The sequence below is a fragment of the Diabrotica undecimpunctata genome, chromosome 4 (genome assembly GCF_040954645.1).
Source record: "Diabrotica undecimpunctata isolate CICGRU chromosome 4, icDiaUnde3, whole genome shotgun sequence".
NCBI lineage: Eukaryota > Metazoa > Arthropoda > Insecta > Coleoptera > Chrysomelidae > Diabrotica > Diabrotica undecimpunctata.
The window spans coordinates 144,978,888-145,001,958 of NC_092806.1; the positions used below are offsets into that span (position 1 = coordinate 144,978,888).

At 34.6% G+C, this 23,071-nt stretch overlaps 1 protein-coding gene across 1 annotated transcript; it reads left to right on the plus strand.

Annotated features, from left to right (window-relative positions):
- The first annotated feature begins 5,727 nt into the window (after positions 1–5,727).
- Positions 5,728–10,846, plus strand: LOC140440142 (uncharacterized). The gene is made up of 2 exons (XM_072530446.1): positions 5,728–6,092; positions 6,455–10,846. The coding sequence occupies exon 2, from the start codon at positions 8,483–8,485 to the stop codon at positions 9,962–9,964; it is 1,482 nt and encodes a 493-aa protein (XP_072386547.1). The 5' UTR covers positions 5,728–6,092; positions 6,455–8,482; the 3' UTR covers positions 9,965–10,846.
- Positions 10,847–23,071: the final 12,225 nt, after the last annotated feature.

Sequence of the window (23,071 nt, forward strand, 5' to 3'; positions counted from 1 at the left end):
GAAGCAAGAATGGATGACAGATAAAATATTGCAGGTGATGGAAGAGAGAAGAAAATTAAAAGGTAGAAATGACATCGAAAACAAAAAGTTGCATAGGACTATACTAAAAGAGATAAAAGGAACAAAAAAAGCATGGCTGACGAAGAAATATACGAAAATTAAAACACTGCAACGCAAACATAACGATTTCCTTATGCACAAAAAAATTAAAGAGGCACAGAACACCAGAAAACAACACAACAGAGGCATAGTTGTAGACATTAAAGGCCAGATTTTGACTACCAAGAATTATTCGAAGATGCAGCATGAAGCCCAAATGAAATAAACAATCCCTACGTCCCAGAAATAACAAACGAAGAAGTAACTATGGCCATTAAGCGGATTGGAGATGGAAAATCACCAGGACCTGATGAGGTACATGCTTACGAATCCAATCAACAACATCTACGAGACTGGTTACTTACCAAAAGACTGGCTACTATCAATATTCATTCCACTTCCTAAAAAACCAAACGCTAGAAAATGTTTCGTTTTCGAAAAAGTTTTCGAAAAATTTCGTTTGATGAGCCATGTACTTAAAGTACTCCTTACTATCATTCACTCGCGCATATACAACAAATTAGAAGAACGCCTGATTGAAATTCAATTTGGATTCAAAAACTAATCGATATCCTAAAAAATCAGGACCCGATGGTAAGGATATAAGACTGATCTTAAACTTATATCCCCAACAAAAAGCAACAGCCTTTTTCTTCTCCTTCTACTTCTTGGAGATCTTTCGATCTGTTTAATTCTGAAGCTGCCTCTGGTTAATTTCCTGGGAGGTAGATTGTCAACTATCCCTCCATCTTTTAGGTGGTCTTCCTGGAGGTCTTGAACCGGGCGGGTTATTTTCTAGGGCAATTGTTGGGAGTCTATTCTCATCCATTCGTCTTACATGACTGTACCACATCCTTTTACGATGCCTTCCCCATCTTACAATATCTTGAATTTTGCACTGCTCTCTAACGTTTGTATTTCTCACCCTGTCTCTTCTTGTTTTGCCCACTATTGTTCTTAGAGTTTTCATCTCGGCAACCCTTAGCATCTGTTTCGTTTTGTTGGTATCTTCGCGCACTTCTATGCCATATGTCATGATCGGTCGTATGCAAGTCTTGTACTACCTGTGCGCATATACAGATTTGACCAGACTATCTCCCGCAGACATCCCAACAATGCGGATGATTTGTTGATCTGACTCCTGAGGTCCTTTACTGGGCCGTGTCTGCTTGATATATCTATGCCCAGATATCTGAATTGCATCACCTGTTCTATGGACTTGTTCTCAACCACTAACTTTCATCTGAGCGGATCTTGTGCTATTGTCATACATTTAGTTTTGTTGGTAGAAATGGTCACATTTAGTTGGCGGCTTATTTGAAAGAACTGAAAGAGCTGTCTCTGAAGTTCATCATCTGATTCGGCAATAATTGCTGCATCATCTGCGTAACACACCATACCAATTCTTTTGTTGCCCATTATGTATCCCAGATTGAGAGATGTTACTTTGTTTATAATTTTGCCCATGAGTAGGTTAAACAAGAAGGGGCTTAAACTGTCGCCTTGTCTAATTCCTCCCGCTGTTGGAATATTTTCAGTGAATTGGTCTCCTGATCTAACTTTGGTTACATTGTTGTTATTTAGGTTATGGACTATCTTTGTTGATACTCCATACTTTGAAAAAGCAACAGTGCGATTAGAAAATGAACTCTCCGAGATCTTTCACAGTCGAAAAAGACAGGGTTGCATATTGTCACCTGCAATATTTAACATATACTCCAAAAACATCTTTAGAGAAGGCCTTGGACGAATCAGAAGATGCAGACGATACAGTGTTGCCGGCAGATAGTGCGCAGAGGCTCCAAAAGATGATGGATAACATTGTAGAAACATGTAACACATACATTATACGCATTAGGTATGCGTAGTAATAAATACCGACTTCTACACTTGATTCTACAAGGCAAGATTAAGGGTAAGAGAGGCCCTGGACGTAGACATATATCCTGGCTGGCCAATCTTAGGAAGTGGACTGGTCTAACGTTAACTGATCTATTTCGAGCTGCTGCGAATAGAATAAGATGGGTCAATGTGATCGCCAACATCTCTAGAAGATAGGCACATTTAGAAGAAGTAGTACCAAATAATATAGACGCATATACGCATATATGCGTCTATATTCTTTGGTATAACGAAAATAACACCTAACTGCGCATGCGTGTGTACTAATAATTGGTATCAAGTAGGACATGTTCTTTTGTAAACCATTTTTTGTTAACATATTTTGTTTTCTGTTTTACATTGTGCCAAAACTTAGTAAACCATTTTTTTATATCATTTTGTAGTATACTCTAAAACAGTCTTAATTCAATTTTACATTACATAAGTATTAAGAATAGAATAAATCTAGACCTCATAGTACTTTATTGAATGTAATAGCTTTTAAATTTTACAATATTTTGACTGTATTGCAATGATCAATTGTATTTTAACAATGTCGGTTGCTATCTATCAATAATATTATCCTTTTTACATTTATCACTAGATTTTTATTCTCCACTATTCTATTCCAAAACAATTGATAAACGTTATTTCGAAAATTGACCTCTCCGTTTTGACAATGTTTCGTTTTCTACAAAATTGTTTGATGTAATAGTTGAAATTTTTTATTCGTTTTCATTTTTTTAGCTAGATGTACGCCAAGTACTCTAGAAGTTGTAGGTTTATAACAATTTTTATAAAGCCTGAATTACAAGATTATCTGATTATTTTATAAATTACAGTGGGATTTCTTTATCAACTTTATATTATATAAGAGAAATTATACATAGTTTAATTTGAAATTAGTTTTAATGTAACTCAAAGAATATTTAAACATGTATGAATGTAGACTATTAAGAATTTGTTTTGTTTAACTTATTTTAATACATCTTTTATCTTTTTTTAACTGTGTAAGGTTAGGATTTTTTATTAAATGAATTTTATGGCATTTAGCACGTCTTAAAATAATTTGTTGGTTAACTTTAACGAAAGTATAAGCTGAATATAGACGCAAATGTCAACCAAGAAAAAAATATTTTAGTTTGACAGTGTTGGCATTCTTTTATAATGTATATATGCTGTATGCTCCAAATATAAAGAGAGAAAGCTTTAGAAAAGTACATTTTGATTATATTATATTATGAATTCTGCAATTTTTAATTTATATAAATCAAGAACAAGTAAACATTTGTTCCTTTGGAGATTAATTGCAGTTAATTATAAGAACTTTTTTTTGGTAACTGCCCTTTGATAGATTAACAGATAGATTTGGCAATTGTCAAACCACCAGTTGCCTGATTGCAAAGGATGTTTGCAATTAATCTCGAAAGAAACAAATATTTACTCGTTATTCTTCTTCTTATTCATGTGCCATCTCCTCTAAGAAGGTTGGGATTGGGAACCATCATGGCAATTCGCAAATTGAACAAAGTAGGAGACAGGACACAGCCCTGCCTGACGTCCCTCTCAATCTGTATTTCATTTGAATAGACGTTGTTCTCTTTTACCACAGCGATCTGAATATAAAAGATAGCGCTAATGATCCTGATGTCTCTCATATCTAAGTTTTTCTTTTCAAGTAATTCGATAAGACGGTTATGTCTGACCTTATCGAAGGCTTTCTTGTAATCCAAGAAACACATATATACTGGCTGATTAACATCCATACACCTTTGCAAAAGTACATTCACAGCGAACAGGGCTGTCCTTGTTCCCAGTGTATTTCTAAATCCAAATTGTGTGTCACTTATGTCCTGCTCAAGTTTGTTGTGTATTTTCCGGTGTATAATTTTTAAAAATATTTTGAGCGTATGACTCATTAAACTTATTATCCGGTGGTCTTGGCATTCTTTTGCATTTGGTTTTTTTGGTAATGTTATGAATGTTGACATCATCCAAACTCTGGGAATGATTCCTGTACTCTATATTGTATTGAATAAGTCGACCAATTTTCCAATTTGCTGTTCTTCTATTAACCGTATTATATCTACAGGTATTTCGTCAGCACCTGTTGCCTTGTTGTTCTTTGTTCGCTTTATCGCCTCTAATACCTCATCTTCTGTTATGTCTGGGCCGTTGTCGAACTTTTCCTGCTCTAGTACTATCTCAGTCCGTTCGTCTTTAAATAACTCTTGAATATATTCCTGCCATCTTTTAAGTCTTTCACCGACGTCTATAATTATTTTGCCGTTTTTAGCCACAAGTATGTTTGATTTTTTCTTAATATTAGTGCCTGTTATTTCCCTAATTTTTTTATGAAGGTTTAAGTTATCATGTTTCTCTAACAACTGTTCAATCCCTTCGCATCTGTCACTATACCATCTTTCCTTTGCATCTCTGATCTTTCTCCTTATTTCTGTGTGTATAATATTATACATGTTTTTGTCTTTGGTTTTATAAGATCTCCTTGCTTCCATAAGATCCAGAATCTCATCGGTCATCTATTCATTTTTGTTCTTGATCAGCTTAGGTGTTACTGTTGTCTCACATGAGCGTATAAGATCATCTTTTAACATATGCCATTTCCTGTTCGAATCTAAAGTAGGAATAATTTCTATTTTGGTGAGCTCTTCTTTAATTTTTAGTGTGACTTGCTCTTTTGTTGATGGATCTCTTAAACGGAATACTTGTATCCTCTCTACTTTAGTTTTAGCCACAAGCTTTTTTAGATTAATTCTAAACCTTCCTACAACTGGGTTGTGATCTGATCTCACATCAGCTTCGGGGTATGATTTGATTGATTTTATGGAATTTCGGTATCGTTTGCAGATGAGAAGGTACATAGTCAATTTGGTTTCTGATGACGTTATGTTGGTTGTCTGCTGGAGATTTTCATGTATAGAGTCTCCTGGGCGGCAGATCATAATAAGTATTCGCGACAATAAAATCGGTCTCTTGGCAGAATTGAGCCAATCTGTCTCCTCTCTCGTTACGGGTGCCCAGTCCAAAGTTTCCAATAAAATCACCTTGACTTCCTCTACCGATTTTTGCATGTAGATCTCCCATGACTATTGTAACGTCTCTAGACTTGGTTACTTGGTCTTCTTTTTGGACGATGTGTTACTAATGGGTACTTCACAAGGATTTAGTTTGATATTTCTACCTGAGAGGCCCTGTGGTCTATGTGTGATTTGCCTCTCCTGCCGGATCTTGTCCTCGTTATTATTTTACATAAATTAAAAATTGCAGAATTCATAATATAAAATGATTAAAATGTACTTTTTAAAAGCTTTCTCTCTTTATATTTGAAGCATACAGCATATACATTATCAAAACATCCCAATACTGCTAAACCGAAATATTTTGTTCAATGGTTGACATATGCGGCTATATTCAGCTTGAACTTTCATTAAATTTAACCAACTTCCATCACCAACAACTCGTCTTTTATTGTAATTTTGTTCTTTTTCCAAAATCTGTACAATTTCAAAATTAAAATCTTTTGAAGATTTTAGGTTTTACAGAAAGGTTTTATTAATGATATACACCCATAAACATAAACAACTCTCGTGTCGTTACCCCATTACTGACGATCGTTATTTTATCTAATGGACTTCACTTGATGCTTCCATAGGTTTTTCTAATTGTTTCACAGAATGAACGGTCCGTTGAATACTGAGTTTGGTCATGTAGCAGTCACAACTGCTAACATATAATTAATTAATATAATTTATTATTAAAATTCTAAAACCCCTCAGAATCCCGTTTATGAAACGTTCATGGGCAATAGACGGTACGACGATGCGCAAACTACAGGTACAGCGCTCGCTAAAGTCAGTATTGGCCAACTACTCAAGCAGAGAGGTGTATTTCTCCAAGCCTTAACCGGCATTTTTTTGTCTTTAAATCGGGTAGAAAATCTGGGATTGCATTTTATATTTTCCCCGAACATCAAGGGAGAAATTAGAACAGATGATAAAGAATCTTGATTGAAAAACCGACTTCCAAATCTATAGAAATGAATATTTAAGACCCGGCTTCCAAATCTACTGAAATAATTATTTAAAACCCAGGTGAGCAATTAAATCATTTAGTTTTATAGGCCTATCATTTTATTGATATTTTCATTGTCTTTTGAAATATTAAAAGTGTAAAATCCGAGTTTTCTCATATGTATCATGTGGCCTTGAGCCTAGATCGTTAATTTATCGGACACCTAATTAGTTTTTCTGTTTTTTTGTATACCTACTCAGTATAAAAAGTTTCATGCCTGATTTACTAGATATTCTTTAAATGCGCAGACGCAATAAATAGACAGGATGACAGTCAGCTGATAAAATAAAATGTTTGTTTGTTGTGGTAATTCGATGTAAGAGTATGTGTTGACAGTCATCTTTGGGTGCCTTGATGTTTCTCTAAATGTTATTTTTTGTAGATTTCACCCGATTAGGATAACGTTTAATACTAGAATTAGTTTAACCAAACACCTAATTCAACCCATTGGAAACCAGGAACCGATTGTCTCCAGAACCACAGCGTTCCTCTTTATTCGTTTTTTTTCGGAGCCTCAAGGATCGTCAGAGTCTTAAGGGGACTTATCCAGGACCGCTGTAGTGTTGTGACAGACAGTAACAACTAGTTTCTCAGGGTTAAGGTTTTTCTTGTAATTTACAACTTTGTATATGCATATACCAAAGGTTAGTACTTATTACAGTTTTTGTAACATCTATAAAAGTTAGGTAAATAGCTATTAATTAATTAAATTAAATTATTTGTTAGGGAAGGGGTTCATGATTTTTGTATAGCGGTTTTTAAAAGGGAAGGGAAGAAATTTATGTACCAGGGTTTTTAAAAATTATATATATATATATCTTTCCGAGTCTGTTGGCCATACTCATCACACTTGATCACTTTAGATATCTCCCAGCATCTGTGTGTAAGCATAACACTTACACATAGATCTGGTGTTTAGCTGCTTCGACACATATTAGTCGTATATTTGTTAGGTAAGGTAGTTTCTTTTGTATAGCCGTCACGGTTTTTTTTAGTATTTATATTCCCTACCTTACCTATCTAAGATTTAACTTTCGTAACTAACCTTAGTGTTAAGATCTCGCTTCTCCCATGGACTTAGATTATAGATTTACTAATACACCTTTTCGTTTGGCCCAGTAGTGGGGATATTTAATTTTGTCGTGGCTTTTTGGTCCTCGCATACCGTAGCCCCACTACTGTAATTATATTTTCTCTATATATAGATATAGGTGAGTTTTGTTAGTTGTTAATACTATAAATATATTTGTTACAAGTAGTTTTGCTTTTATTTCAGTTCCTGCTTACAATTATAATATAGCAGAACAAGGTCAATAGTGTCTTTTCGGTTTTTAAACATTATTACAGGGTATTAAATCAATAGTACTTTATTCCTTGTTGTTCATAACTTCATTTATTTTTTTTGTTAATTTCCTTCAGAAATTAGCTGGCGCCCATTTTAGTATTTTCCTAGGCATCTCCGTATATTCTCTTATCTTACCCCTTTTATAGTTCCAGATTTTCCGGTGCATTACTATATTGTATTCTTTTGGTTAAAAGATCTCTTTTCCCCTTATCTCAAAGCCAAATTCTAGTGTAGTGAGGCTAGCCCGAATTCGTGCTTGAGGTTTTGTGTCTCTGTGTTCTTTTGAGCTAAGCCATTCTTTTTATTATAACTTCTTTGCTAGTTCTTCTCTAATTGATCATCTCCTTCTCCATATACCACCCCTAAATTTGGTTAGGTTTCAATTGGCGCTTTTGCGTTTGCAACTTGAGTTGTTTCAATTGGCGCCCAACTGAATTTAAGTCGCTTCAATTGGCTAGACCCAAACGTGGGGCCTCTTTTTTTGCACGTACTTTTGGCTTTATATCTTTGGTTTTTTTTTCTCCCACTTTAATTTCTGGTTGTGTACCTTTGGTGTTGTATTTTAATTTTCAGCTGTGTTCTTTAACTCTTGGTTTCTTAACTGCAACATTGGTTTTTGTATTTCAATATTTAGTTTATCTACATTCTCTATTAAATATACCCGTAGTACCCTTGTTTTTGCTATATTGTGGGTAGACTGAATAAATTGCTTTTTTTTGATTAACTAAATATCCATATTGGATTAATAATAAATAACATAAGTATATATTAAAAAGGAAAATTATTTAAATATTTTAAATTTAACTATCTTAACACTATAAAAGTCCGGAGTAGCACCAAAGTAATTCACCACTGTCTGGAAGTAACATTTTTTGAAATTTCTAGGTTTCTCAGGGATTGTAGCCGTACCTTGCATCTGAGTTCACTACTGGATAAACAAGCAAACATTACTGGTAAAATAATTCAATTATAATAATAACCTGGAAACATAGAGTAAGTTAGACTTTACCTATTTTATCATAGTTTTCCTCATATATTTTCTGGTATATTTCCAAGTTGTATAAAATGTCTGCTTTCAAGGTAGAGCATCTGTTAGGTCCAGAATTAGAGTACGAGTTGAGAGTCCGGCACTTAAACGATCCATCTTTGACAACAGTGGAAAGGAAAAGGGTAGTGTTGCGTGGTGCATTAAAGCAAGCTGCAGCAAATCGGAGTTATGCTGTTCTGTCTGCTTCCCATCTTAATTTTAAGGACGAGATTGCGGAAATAGAGGTTACTCTTGCAGATCTGGTGGTCAAAATTGGTTCTTTTGTGGGTTCTCCTAGTGATACTGCCTATGCTCGCTATACTTCTCGCTTAGGTCATGTTGCAGCTAGAGTCCATCTGTTAGAAGCTACAACAGAGGAAGAGGAGGAAGTGAAGAGGTCTCTTAATTTCAGGGTTCTGATTCTGGAAGGTGAACTTGATTGTAAAGTGATGCCACAGGCACAGTCAACTCCTCATAATGCTAGTGTTTCAGTAAATCCATTTCCCTTGGTTAAGTCTGCTCCTATTCATAAATGGGGTGTCCATTTTTCAGGTCAAGATAATGAAAATGTTGTTAGTTTCTTAGAGAAGGTAGAATGTCTGCGTATAGCGCGTGGTAACAGCGAGGAAGAGTGTTACTCTTCTGCTGCCGATTTATTTAAGGATTCAGCCTTCACTTGGTATCTCAATAACCGAGGTAGTTTTGCTTCATGGCAAGAGTTAGTTGCCAAACTTAGGTCAGATTTTCTTCCATATAACTATGAGGACAATCTTCTTGATGAAATTAAGTCTCGAAAACAAGCTCCGCAGGAGAAGGTAACTATATTTGTAAATGAGATTGTTAGTTTGTGTAAACGGTTGGAGACTCCTTTGTCTGAGTCACATATCATAAGGATCATTAGAAAAAATTTGTTGCCATCGTATCATTCTAGTCTGGCACTTACAGATATTTCTTCAATTGCTGACTTAACGGAAAAGTGTAAGAAGTTAGAGGAAGTTTTGTCATGGTCTTCTGACAACGTGACTAGAGTCCCTATTCATCAGAATTTCAGAAATAATGACTTATCTTATTCTGATAGACCCAATTATTCACGGTCTAGTAATAGTAGAAATTTAAGAAATAATGACTCATCCTATTCTGGTAGGCCTAACTATTCTCGGTCTGGTAATGTCTCTTCTTTTAATTCGAAGCTTACCTGTTGGAATTGTTGTCAGTCAGGACATGGGTATTACGAATGTTCTGAGCCTAGAATTCGGTTCTGTTATGGTTGTGGACGTCAAGGTGTCCGTAAATTTGAGTGTGAATTCTGTTCGGGAAACGACAGAAGGGGTGGGTTGGCCCTGGCTCCTACTCCTCGTCAAAATACAGGGAATACAAACACTGTTCAAACTCCTCAAAACCAAGGAACCGGTTTCTCGAGTCTGGATGCCCAAGCTTCCACAAGCAAAACATCTCACGCTCTACCGAAAGACAAAAGACCACAGAACGGCAAATACCAACCGAAGGGAGGACAACGTTAATTGAGCATGAACACCGTGATTCTTCTGTAGTTTCTTCAAGTAATCTCTTGTCTTCGTTTGTTGATTTAGATATAAACTCATTGTTAGTTCGAAAAAACAAGGATAATCGTCCATATCTTGAGATATCTATCTTAGGACATTCTTGTTTAGCTTTACTGGACACAGGGTCCAATATCTCTATTTTAGGTTCTCTAGGTCTGGAATTTCTCCAGAATTCAAATGTAAATATAGGAATAGATCAAAGTTTGCAAGTGACTACAGCTGATGGTCAAATTCAACCAATTTTAGGTCAATTCACTACTGAGATTTCTGTTAGTTTTTGTAAAAGAATGATTACATTCTTTGTTATTCCTTCAGTTAAGAATTCAGTCATCCTAGGTATGGATTTTCTGAAAACTTTTAATAGTGAATTAAATTTTACTGAATTTTCCTTATCTGTGTCTTCTTTCAATATCTCTTGTGTCAATGCTGTTAAAGATATGAGTCGACTTAATGCTCAGGAATTAGAGCAGTTAAATAGTGTCATCACATCATTCTCTTCTATCTCATCGAAAAATCAGTTAGGTCGAACTCATCTCATCGAACATCACATTGATGTTGGTTCGTCTAAGCCCTTCAGGCAATATCAATATCCCTTGCCTCAAGCCTGGCATGAAAGTTTAGTAAAGGAGGTAGATGAAATGCTTAAGTTAGGTATTATTGAGCCCAGTACTTCTTCTTTTTGTAGCCCTCTGTGGCTGACAAAAAAGAAAGATGGGACTTTTCGTGTCTGTTTTGACGGACGTAAACTTAACGGTATAACTATGAACAGAGATGCTTATCCTATACCTCGTATAGATATCATCCTAAGTAAATTACAGAATGCAAAATTTATTTCATCTATCGACTTAAAGAAGGCGTTTTTACAGATTCCTCTCAGCGAGGAGAGTAAAAAGCTTACTGCCTTTGCAGTAAATGGCAAAGGATTGTATCAGTTCACTACAATGCCTTTTGGTCTTGTGTCTGCTCCTCAGACTATGTGTCGATTAATGGATTTGGTAATAGGTCCTGCTTTAGACCCATTTTGTCAATACTATCTTGATGACATTCTTGTCATTACTCCTGATTTCGAAACTCATATCTCTGTATTGCAGCAGTTGTTTCAGCGTTTAAAAGACGCAAATTTGACTATTAATTTGGATAAAAGCAGCTTTTGTCGTGACTCTATTAAGTTTTTAGGATATGTTGTAGATTCTCAGGGTCTTCGTACTGATCCTGATAAGATGTCAGCGATTCGGGATTTTCCTGTGCCTAAAAATACCACTCAGGTCCGTCGATTGTTAGGAATGGTTGGTTATTATAAGAAGTTTGTTAAGTCTTATTCGACCTTGTTGTCTCCTATCACAGATTTACTTCAAAATCGGAAAAAGGGACAAAATATTGTGTGGACTCCTGAGGCTAATGAAGCTTTCATTAAAATCAAGGAGGCTCTCACAAATTCTCCTGTTATGGTAGCCCCAGATTTTACTAAGCCTTTTTATCTGATGACAGATTGTTCTAACACTGCATCTGGAGGTGTACTCTATCAAATGGTAGATGGAGAAGAACACCCTATAGCTTATACAAGCAAGAAATTAAATAAAGCCCAGAAAAACTATACTACAACTGAAAAAGAGTTGCTAGCTATAATTACTGGTATTGAACATTTCAGATATTTTCTTGAGGGTCGTTCTTTCACGGTCATAACTGACCATAGTAGTTTGGTGTGGTTACAGAATATGAAGAACCCATCTCCTCGTTTGGCTAGGTGGATTTTAAAATTGGCACAATATGATTATAAGATTATTCATCGTAAAGCTGCAGGTGTAGTAGTCGCTGATGCACTCTCTAGAACGTTCGATATTAATTTGTTAGATTTATCTTCCTTGCAACCAGATGACTGGTATCGAAAAATGTTGTATGATGTACAGAATGTACCAGGTAAATTTCCTGATTTTAAAGTTAAACATGGTGTTTTGTATAAACATGTCTTAAGTTCCATGGATGCCCTTACTGGAATGTCGGATTGGAAGATAGTCGTTCCAACTCCTAATAGAGCAGAGGTTTTGGCCACTTTTCATGACCATCCTACTGCAGCTCATTTTGGTTTTTACAAAACTTTCCGTCGTATATCGGAACTCTATTACTGGCCGAAGATGCGTCAAACTGTACGTAGCTATATCGCTAAATGCAAAATCTGTGCTACATGCAAACCGACAAATCTTCCCCAACCAGGTTTAATGGGTAGTTATCGACGGATTGATTTTCCATTTCAACTTATATCTGTAGATCTCATTGGTCCTTATCCTAGGTCTTATAAAGGTTCTCAGTATGCCTTGGTAGTTGTTGATTATTTTACAAAATTTCCTTTGGTTCATACTATGTCTAAGGCAACTACTTCATCCATTATCAAGTATCTTGAGAATGAGGTTTTCTTAATTTATGGTGTTCCACAGATCGTGTCTTGCGATAATGGACCACAGTTCACAGCTAAGGCTTTTCGCGACCTCATGTCTAAATATAATGTCCAAAAGATCTGGTACAATGCGAACTATCATCCACAAGTCAATCATACCGAAAGAGTTAATAAATCAATCGTGACTGCTTTAAGGTCATATTCCTTTCCTGATCAAAGAGCTTGGGATACTCATATCCACTCTATAGTACAGGCTATCAGGACTTCTTCTCACGAAATAACCAAATGTCCTCCATCTTATTTGATGTTTGGTCGTCATGTTCCTCTTTCTGGTGATTATTTTGGTACAATTTCAGAAAATGCCAATAACTTTCCCACTATATCAGATAAATTACACCGTTTAGAAGATATCCAGCATCTTCCTGATATTTATGTGGATGTTCGCAAACGTTTGAAAGCATCTTATGCTAGAAATAAATGCCATTATGACTTGAGAAAGCGAGAGTTATCCTTCAGAATTGGAGATTCTGTGTTGAAAAGAAACTTTGTCAAATCTGATAAAGTGAACTTTCAATCGGCCAAGTTATGTCAGAAGTACATACCTTGCACAGTTATTAAGGTCATTTCTCCTTTAATTTATGAGTTGAAGGAAACTTCCACTGGCAGGAAACTAGGAAGGTTTCATGTCAAAGACTTACTGGAGGACAAGACAGTAGGTCCACATAACTTGTCAGATAATTTGGATTCTTCATCTTCAGATGAAGATTAACTGGTCCCTTATCAATGCTGTACCAGTTTGGTTGTTTAAGATCGGTTTATCTATTTTTGTTTACCTGGCAAAACAATAAGAGTAGTGCTATTTTGCCTTCTATTTTTTTTATCTTATCTTAATGTTGGTTATTATCTTAGTTTATGGACTTGTTAATTTTGTTGTTTGTTTTCTCTAAAAAGTCCAACTGCATATCATAGGAGTACAGGATGGATATATGGGAATTTCCCCATCTTGAGTTCTGAGTTGAATAGATATCTACAGGGATAATGCGGAAAACATTCCAAATATTTTCTTTAATAGTGTTGTATGGTTTTGTGGACCATGGCCATAAAGCTTATGCATTCATATTCACTTACTGTGTCGGTGTTTTAGCGTGGGTTCAGGATTGATCACCCTGGATGTGTGCCCTCACTTGGCTCAGAAATATATCAATACATATTAGTTGTTTCTTGAATGTCTCTTAGGTTGAAATTAGAATGTGTCATTTAGAATTGGATCGTTCTGATATTCAGCAATAAGTAAGTCTGTTTAACTTGGTTTGTTATCTCCTATGTTGTTATCTTCTCAAGAATTTGAGTTTAACATATCTTAGTATCTTGAGTTTGTACCTGTCTACCTACCATTCGTACGGATTGGTAGATGTGAGTTTATCTTTACCTTGAGTGTACCTTTATCTTTACCTTAATTGAGTTTATCTCGTACCTTTACCTTAATTGGTTTATCTCATACCTTTACCTTAAGTTAGTTATCGTTACCTTTACCTTGATAAGTTTATTTCTTATCTATATCTTATGAATATATATCTTATCTTGATTATGGAGTCCTAAAAATCTGTCCTTTACTGTTCTTGTCGTGAGTAAAGAATTGGACCACGTCAATAGTACAGTTTGGGTATTACAGTTAGGATCTCTTTTATCTTTCCTTCTACCAAGTGTATAGCTGGTAGAAGTGAGTTTTGTACATACCCTATACCATGAGTATAGTGGGCTTGCTAGTATCTAGGCTTGCTAGTGCCTTTACCGATTGTGTGTTTTTCCTACCGCTGCTAAAGCAAGTAGATGTATTGAATTATCTTTTACCTTGAATTTTCGAATATGTTGCTGATATCCAGAACCATATCATATAGATGTTTAGGTTTGTAGTAATATAGTTTCAACTAGTCCTAATAAATTAAGCCCTCATTGAACTCTTGGGTGATTAATAGAATCTGTTCGCTCTAGTGTCAACGTTGGTTAAACTTGATAGGACTTTGTTTGAGTTTGTGTTGTGAATGGTTCTTGGTCCTATCTTTTAGAGGTTGTTAACACACCTCAGTAGTGTAGTTTATTAATAGTTTTACTAATACTTGGAAATATAGAATTTAAGTATTGTTGAAGGTTAATTTACTCTATATAAGGTTGAATTGAATTATATTGAATATATTGGTATTGAGATTGATATTGCTATAAAGTTATTGAATTATATTTAGAAAGTACCTAAGTGATTGGGTTATATGTTTTTTTTACTTTTCTTAATACTTTGTCTAAATAAATTAAATTATTTTAATTTTTTTTGATAAATTACGCATTATTAAATAGATCACATGCTGTCTGTCTACTGTACGTCTGTCAGTGTCATTACTTTTATCCCATCTAATGAGTAAACAGTGTGGCTGATAAGCTCAAAATTCTTGTGGTTGACACCACAACGTTTCGGCTTCATCATATTCATCGTCTGGTTTGTCTTTAAGGCTAGATTGTCCTAGACAATAAAAAAAAAAGGAAACTTCTGGTAAGTGGAAAGTTTTCCTTTTTTTTCTGGAGTTGAGGGAGGATGTAGCAGTCACAACTGCTAACATATAATTAATTAATATAATTTATTATTAAAATTCTAAAACCCCTCAGAATCCCGTTTATGAAACGTTCATGGGCAATAGACGGTACGACGATGCGCAAACTACAGGTACAGCGCTCGCTAAAGTCAGTATTGGCCAACTACTCAAGCAGAGAGGTGTATTTCTCCAAGCCTTAACCGGCATTTTTTTGTCTTTAAATCGGGTAGAAAATCTGGGATTGCATTTTATATTTTCCCCGAACATCAAGGGAGAAATTAGAACAGATGATAAAGAATCTTGATTGAAAAACCGACTTCCAAATCTATAGAAATGAATATTTAAGACCCGGCTTCCAAATCTACTGAAATAATTATTTAAAACCCAGGTGAGCAATTAAATCATTTAGTTTTATAGGCCTATCATTTTATTGATATTTTCATTGTCTTTTGAAATATTAAAAGTGTAAAATCCGAGTTTTCTCATATGTATCATGTGGCCTTGAGCCTAGATCGTTAATTTATCGGACACCTAATTAGTTTTTCTGTTTTTTTGTATACCTACTCAGTATAAAAAGTTTCATGCCTGATTTACTAGATATTCTTTAAATGCGCAGACGCAATAAATAGACAGGATGACAGTCAGCTGATAAAATAAAATGTTTGTTTGTTGTGGTAATTCGATGTAAGAGTATGTGTTGACAGTCATCTTTGGGTGCCTTGATGTTTCTCTAAATGTTATTTTTTGTAGATTTCACCCGATTAGGATAACGTTTAATACTAGAATTAGTTTAACCAAACACCTAATTCAACCCATTGGAAACCAGGAACCGATTGTCTCCAGAACCACAGCGTTCCTCTTTATTCGTTTTTTTTCGGAGCCTCAAGGATCGTCAGAGTCTTAAGGGGACTTATCCAGGACCGCTGTAGTGTTGTGACAGACAGTAACAACTAGTTTCTCAGGGTTAAGGTTTTTCTTGTAATTTACAACTTTGTATATGCATATACCAAAGGTTAGTACTTATTACAGTTTTTGTAACATCTATAAAAGTTAGGTAAATAGCTATTAATTAATTAAATTAAATTATTTGTTAGGGAAGGGGTTCATGATTTTTGTATAGCGGTTTTTAAAAGGGAAGGGAAGAAATTTATGTACCAGGGTTTTTAAAAATTATATATATATATATCTTTCCGAGTCTGTTGGCCATACTCATCACACTTGATCACTTTAGATATCTCCCAGCATCTGTGTGTAAGCATAACACTTACACATAGATCTGGTGTTTAGCTGCTTCGACACATATTAGTCGTATATTTGTTAGGTAAGGTAGTTTCTTTTGTATAGCCGTCACGGTTTTTTTTAGTATTTATATTCCCTACCTTACCTATCTAAGATTTAACTTTCGTAACTAACCTTAGTGTTAAGATCTCGCTTCTCCCATGGACTTAGATTATAGATTTACTAATACACCTTTTCGTTTGGCCCAGTAGTGGGGATATTTAATTTTGTCGTGGCTTTTTGGTCCTCGCATACCGTAGCCCCACTACTGTAATTATATTTTCTCTATATATAGATATAGGTGAGTTTTGTTAGTTGTTAATACTATAAATATATTTGTTACAAGTAGTTTTGCTTTTATTTCAGTTCCTGCTTACAATTATAATATAGCAGAACAAGGTCAATAGTGTCTTTTCGGTTTTTAAACATTATTACAGGGTATTAAATCAATAGTACTTTATTCCTTGTTGTTCATAACTTCATTTATTTTTTTTGTTAATTTCCTTCAGAAATTAGCTGGCGCCCATTTTAGTATTTTCCTAGGCATCTCCGTATATTCTCTTATCTTACCCCTTTTATAGTTCCAGATTTTCCGGTGCATTACTATATTGTATTCTTTTGGTTAAAAGATCTCTTTTCCCCTTATCTCAAAGCCAAATTCTAGTGTAGTGAGGCTAGCCCGAATTCGTGCTTGAGGTTTTGTGTCTCTGTGTTCTTTTGAGCTAAGCCATTCTTTTTATTATAACTTCTTTGCTAGTTCTTCTCTAATTGATCATCTCCTTCTCCATATACCACCCCTAAATTTGGTTAGGTTTCAATTGGCGCTTTTGCGTTTGCAACTTGAGTTGTTTCAATTGGCGCCCAACTGAATTTAAGTCGTTTCAGTCAGACCACCGCATCGGTGACCGTTCCCTGGCTTTTCTTGCTGGAACGTTTCTTTAGACAATCACTCTTTGTAAATTATTTTCTTCCCTTCGAGCTACGTGCTCAAAGAACTGAAGAATTCGTTGTAGATGGGTTATAGATAGTTTTTAAACTACGGTATACAACCAACCACTGGGGGTTTTCCCTTTTACTTTGTTATATATAGTCTTGTTTTAATATGTTGTTTAAATACCAAGTTGGTTTAAAATACAAGCGTTTTTGCGATGAGCAGTCCAGAGAATTCAGAGCATTCTTTTCCAATGCGACATCTCAAATGTATCGATAACCTGGCGTTTTTGTGACCGAAAAGTCTAAGTTTCGGCACCATACATAAATATTTCTCCATATTTCAATTAAGCGACTCATCGTGTTTTTGGTAAGTTTTTTAGTATTTACCCAGTATGTTATGATATCATAAAAATGTTAAAATCAAATTGAACTTTCTAAAATATTGATATTAACTTTATAATAAAAGCTTGTATGCATTGCCGCTATTAATATATGTGACCCAGTTCGATTTACATCCTGGCTGACAGGGTCTAAATATCTACTTAACTTTGATATATAAATAACTATTATTCAACATTTGCATAATAAATGTCGATATTTTCAATGTTTCGCAAAGTGTTATTTCTAGACTTGCGTGTAGATTTCGGAACACCAAAATGTACCTAAACGACAAAGAACAGGTCGGCCTAGAATTACCACGACTCGAGATGACCGATAGGTTACACCAACTGTGTGAAGTGAGCCTTTTTACTTCACGAACAATGTCACGATATCAGACGCCATTGGCACCCTTGTCACCACTCGAACTATTAGAATATGTTTAAAAACATTTTGTTTGGGATCTAGGCGTCCTTTGAGACGTATACAATTGACATTACGATATTTGCATTAAAGATTAGATTGGGTTAGAGCGCATTTAAAGTGGGAGTTATAAATGGCATTCAGTATTGTTCACAGACAAGTCCAGATTTTGCCGATTTTCAGATATATATCCATCGAGTATGTGACAAGACCAAGGGTACCAAAAAATCAAAGACGTGTTAAATGGTTCATCCATTTGGAGGTGGTGGTGCTATTTAGGTTGAAAACCAGATCTCTACCTTTGCCATGGTACTATAAACGGTGAGATGTATAGACGGGACATTATTGTGCTTATTATTGTTTATTTTCTTGCAGCCATTTTCCATACAAGTATTGATACAAAGAGCTTGAGACGTAAATTGCGAAGTCTACGCATGTTTTATAGACTTTGAAAAAGCATTTGACAAGGTGTAACATCAAAAATTATTTCGGATACTGAAAGAATCTAGTATTGATGACAAAGATTTACGCCTAATCAAAAATTTATACTTACAGCAAAGGGCAACTGTACGAGTAGACAACGAAACCTCACAAGAATTCACGATAAAACGGGGAGTACGTCAGGGCTGCATTTTATCACCGACGTTGTCCAATACTTACTCGAAAATGCTGTTTAGGGAAGCTATTGATGGTTTAAGAGAAGGTATAAAAATGAATGGTGAAATCATAAACAATTTAAGATATGCGGACGATACGGTTTTGATTGCTGGTAATGCGGAGGATCTACAAACATTAATAGACCGCGTGGTGGAAGCCTGTGACATATACGGCATGAAAATAAACTGTAAGAAGACCAAAATTCTTGTAGTAAGTACAAACGACGTAATACAGCACGAATTTACAGCCAATAATAAACCCTTGAAAATAATCGACAAAATTACATACCTTTGATGCAGATTAATAAGGAATGGGACCGCTCACAGGAAATAAGATGTCGTATAGAAAAGGCGAGAGCTGTCTTCAATCGCCTCAGGAAGATTTTATGTAATATGCACCTGAACATTGATATAAAAACACGTGTCTTGAGTTGCTATGTATCTTCTACCCTTTTATATGGAGTCGAAGCCTGGATCTTGACGGAGGCAACATCCAAATGATTAGAAGCCTTCGAAATGTGGTGCTACCGCCGCATGCTCAGAATTTCCTATATCCATCATGTTACAAACAACACCGTGATCCAACGTATGAATAAAGATCTGAAAATTATGCGTATCGTGAAAATCAGAAAGATGACATACTTAGGGCATGTGATGCGCAATGAGAAGTATCAACTAATTCAACTAATTTTACAAGCAAGATAGAATGCAAAAGATCTCAAGGGCGCAGAAGGACATCGTGATTGAAGAACATCAGACAGTGGGCAGAAATGTCTACCATACATCTATTTAGAGCAGATGTCAACAAAGTTGTATGGACCAACGTGATTGCCAACATCCACAGAGGATAGGCACCAAAAGAAGATGAAGCCATTGGAAACTAGTTTGTTTTTCTTTTGACGATAATGCTCGAAGACATAGATTATAGAAGAAAGTAAAGATTTGCATGGAACTTCTCATTTGGCATTACCTCCCGCGCTCTTCAGACCTCAATTCTAATCATGCTTGGGACATGCGACAAAGAAGGGTTAGAGATCACGTACCCCCTCCGCAGACCCTTCGGTAACTTAAAGAACTATTACCACGGCTATGGGGAGAAATTAATCAAGAATCTCTTGATAATTTAGTTGATATTGTTCCACGTAGAAGTCAAGCAATAATTGATGCCAATTATGGATCCTATCTGACTTAAGGTACAATGTCTATTAATGCAAAATTAAATTTTTATTTTTTATGGATAATTATTCTTTTTAAATACTTTTTGGAGGGAATAATTTTTTGTAAATAATTACAAAATATGTAATTTAAAAAATAATGATAATTAAATTTATGAGTTGTTTATAGTTTATTTACAACATCCCTAACTTATTCCGTGTAGTGTATATTCGTAGTATAAATTTTTTAGTTAGTAAAAACTACGATTTTAACATGCTTAAATATTCCTTAGGTTACTGCAGATTTATGAATATTAAACTAAATCAATGTTTTGATAGAAATAACAACTAAAATCAGAACATCACACGGCTTGGTTTCTAAACCAATAATTGCATTTAAAAACTACTAAGATTTATTTTTGTAAAATATATAATGCCGCAGTCTCAGTGTAAGAAATATCTACGAGGAAATCCCGCTTTGAAATCTGCATTTAGCATCCTAAAGTATAACTGAATAAGATACAGATAGAGGTTACTAATAAAGTGTATTTTTAAGAAGAATGACAGATTGAGATCATATTATTGTTTTGTGGATGCTAAGTTAAAATGACAAATTAATATAATATCTACAAATTAGAGACTCAGGAATAAGTATATAAATTCCACAACTGAGTGCTAATCATACGCTAAATCAGTATTTCACAACCTTTCTTAGATCGGAGATCACTTTTGACAAAAAAATTATTTGGTGACCACCTTGTCTTACCATACCCAGTTCATTGGTCATTTAATAACATTTCCAAATCAAGGAAAATATCTAATAAGCCGTCTTAGATTTGATACAGCTGTTTAATAGAGAAAAATGTTTTAAGTTGCGCCATCTATGAGCCAGGTACACAATTTGTTTGCTCTTACGTTTCCCTTCCATATTTAACCAAGAGAATGTACTACATTAGTGCCTAAATTCTTCTTAAATTGTAAATTAGGCTTTATATAAGCGAGAAAACGTAAATAGCAAACATCCAGACAAAAAGCCTGTAAAATTCTTTGAAAGGAAGCCAAGGTGTCTTCAAAATCAAAAAGCAATTTCTTTATTATCGACGACTACAAACGATTACGCATTAAATGGTTGTAGAGTTAAAAAAACCAAAAAGAGGTTAATCTTTGTATGTGGGTATATTTTATTTTATAAAAAAAAATTTTATAAAATAAAATATACCCACATACAAAAATTAACCTCTTTTTGTTATACGTGGTATACAGCCAGCTGCAGGAATTATTTTCCTTGTGGATTTTTTAAAAAAAACCAGTAAGTCACATACAGTTGCTGAAGATTTGATTCAATATTATACACTATAGTGCCGTCTCTCATGCTGAAGAAATGTTCACCTAGTACGATGTCCTTACAGCTAGTTGTCGTGACGTAGATTTGAGCTTCTTTGAAGGCTTCTTCCTATTCTTTTAGTTTTTTGAGATGAGATTGTCATAATAAATTCTTTTGCTCTTATGTTAAATCTATGGACCAGTCTTTGCAGACTATCTTTATCTTGGGCCATCAATATTGCGTCGTCTGCGTAACAGAGTATATTTATTTCTTCGTTTTCCATTCTGTATCCTTTTCCTTTGTTAACGCTTTTGGTGAATTTATCCATAATTAAATTGAAGAGCACAGGGCTCAATAAATACCCTTGTCTTATTCCGCTGTCTATTTCTATAGATTCTGTAAGTTGTCCATCTATTCTGACTTCCATTTTGTTGTTTTTTTAGATGTTTTCGATAGTTTTTATAATATTTAGGGGAATTTCTCTATTATACAGAAGATGGATTACATCTTTACTCTGTCAAACGCTTTTTTTAGCTCAATTAGACACAAAAATGCTGGTCTATTATACTCTGGTGATTTCTCAGTAATTTGCTTTATAACGAATATTGCATCTGTACATGATCTTCCACTACGAAAACCCTGTTGTTTATTTGCAAAACTTATGCTCTGATTTTATCAGAGAGGTGAAACAAGTTTATACCTCTGTAGTTTTCTGGCTGTTTTTTTATCTCCTTTTTTGAATAGTAGTTCGCTCGTTCTCCATTCTTCCGAGATTTTATTGTGTTTTATAATTTTATTCATTAATGTTGTTAATTGTTCTGTCATTGCTGCTCGATAATATTTTAGTAATTCGTTTGGTATCCCGTTTTTACCTGCTGCTTTTCTGTTATTTAGATTTTTAAATATTTTTCGAACTTCCTGTACATTTATATTAAGTTCTTGATTTTTGGTAATTTTTGGTATTTCCGGTTTTAGCGTCATTTGTTCTTCCTCTGCATAGAGCTTTTTTAGGTAGTCAATCCACGTATCCTTTTTTATGTGTTTTGGTTCTATTAGTTCCTTTACCTCCGTTCTTTGATCTTTTATGAAGCGCCATATTTCCTTTTGCAGACAGTAAAAATCATATTAAATTTCTTTCAAAAAGTGTTCCCAGTGATCATTTTTTATTTTTCTTACAAGTGCAATACAAATACAAATATTATAAAAGATTTCTTGGTTTTTGCATGAACGTTGAAAAAATATATGTAAAACGTGCAAAAAACATTTATTGCACGGTACATGTTGTTCAAATTGGCTTAATGGCCCTTTAGACAATTTTTTGTGGCATAAGTAACATTAGCAAGGAAGAGTAGAGGGAAGAATCGGCTTAAGAAGAAAGAAAAAATCTTAGCTGAGGAATATCAAAAATTGGACTAACTTCAGTATTGAACAAATATTTCACGTTGCAAAAGATAGGGAATAACTTAAAGAAGTGATTGCCAACCTTCGTTAAAAGACGATACAATAAGAAGAAAAAAATAACAGTTAAAAAAATATGAATTTGTATAATCATTTAAAACTTACTGAGAACTGTAATAAACTGATAGAATATTTATGTACAATTATTGGTTTAACTTGTAACGACTACATTCATGTTGGGAAATATTTCCTCATTTCAACAAATATCTTATTAAATAATTGATGGATTCGACCGTTTCTTGATGGAAATTCATTTTATGTAACAATAAAACACTGAAAACTTTGTTTTAAAAACTTCCACAAAATTTATTTTAAATTCTTATCACTACAGCTGTTTCGGCTGATTGCCTTTCTCAAGTGATCTGTTTTTGGCATGGGTTTACACTTTATAGTCTCTAATGAAATAGGTTGAGGAGGGGAGAACTGTTTGTCTCAAGCTGGTCATTCAGAATTATATCTGTGTTTTTTAGTTTGTTGATTTCCATAG

Bases quoted from the DNA above. Each gene is read 5' to 3' on its own strand.
- LOC140440142 (XM_072530446.1), top strand. From the start codon at position 8,483: ATGTCTGCTTTCAAGGTAGAGCATCTGTTAGGTCCAGAATTAGAGTAC.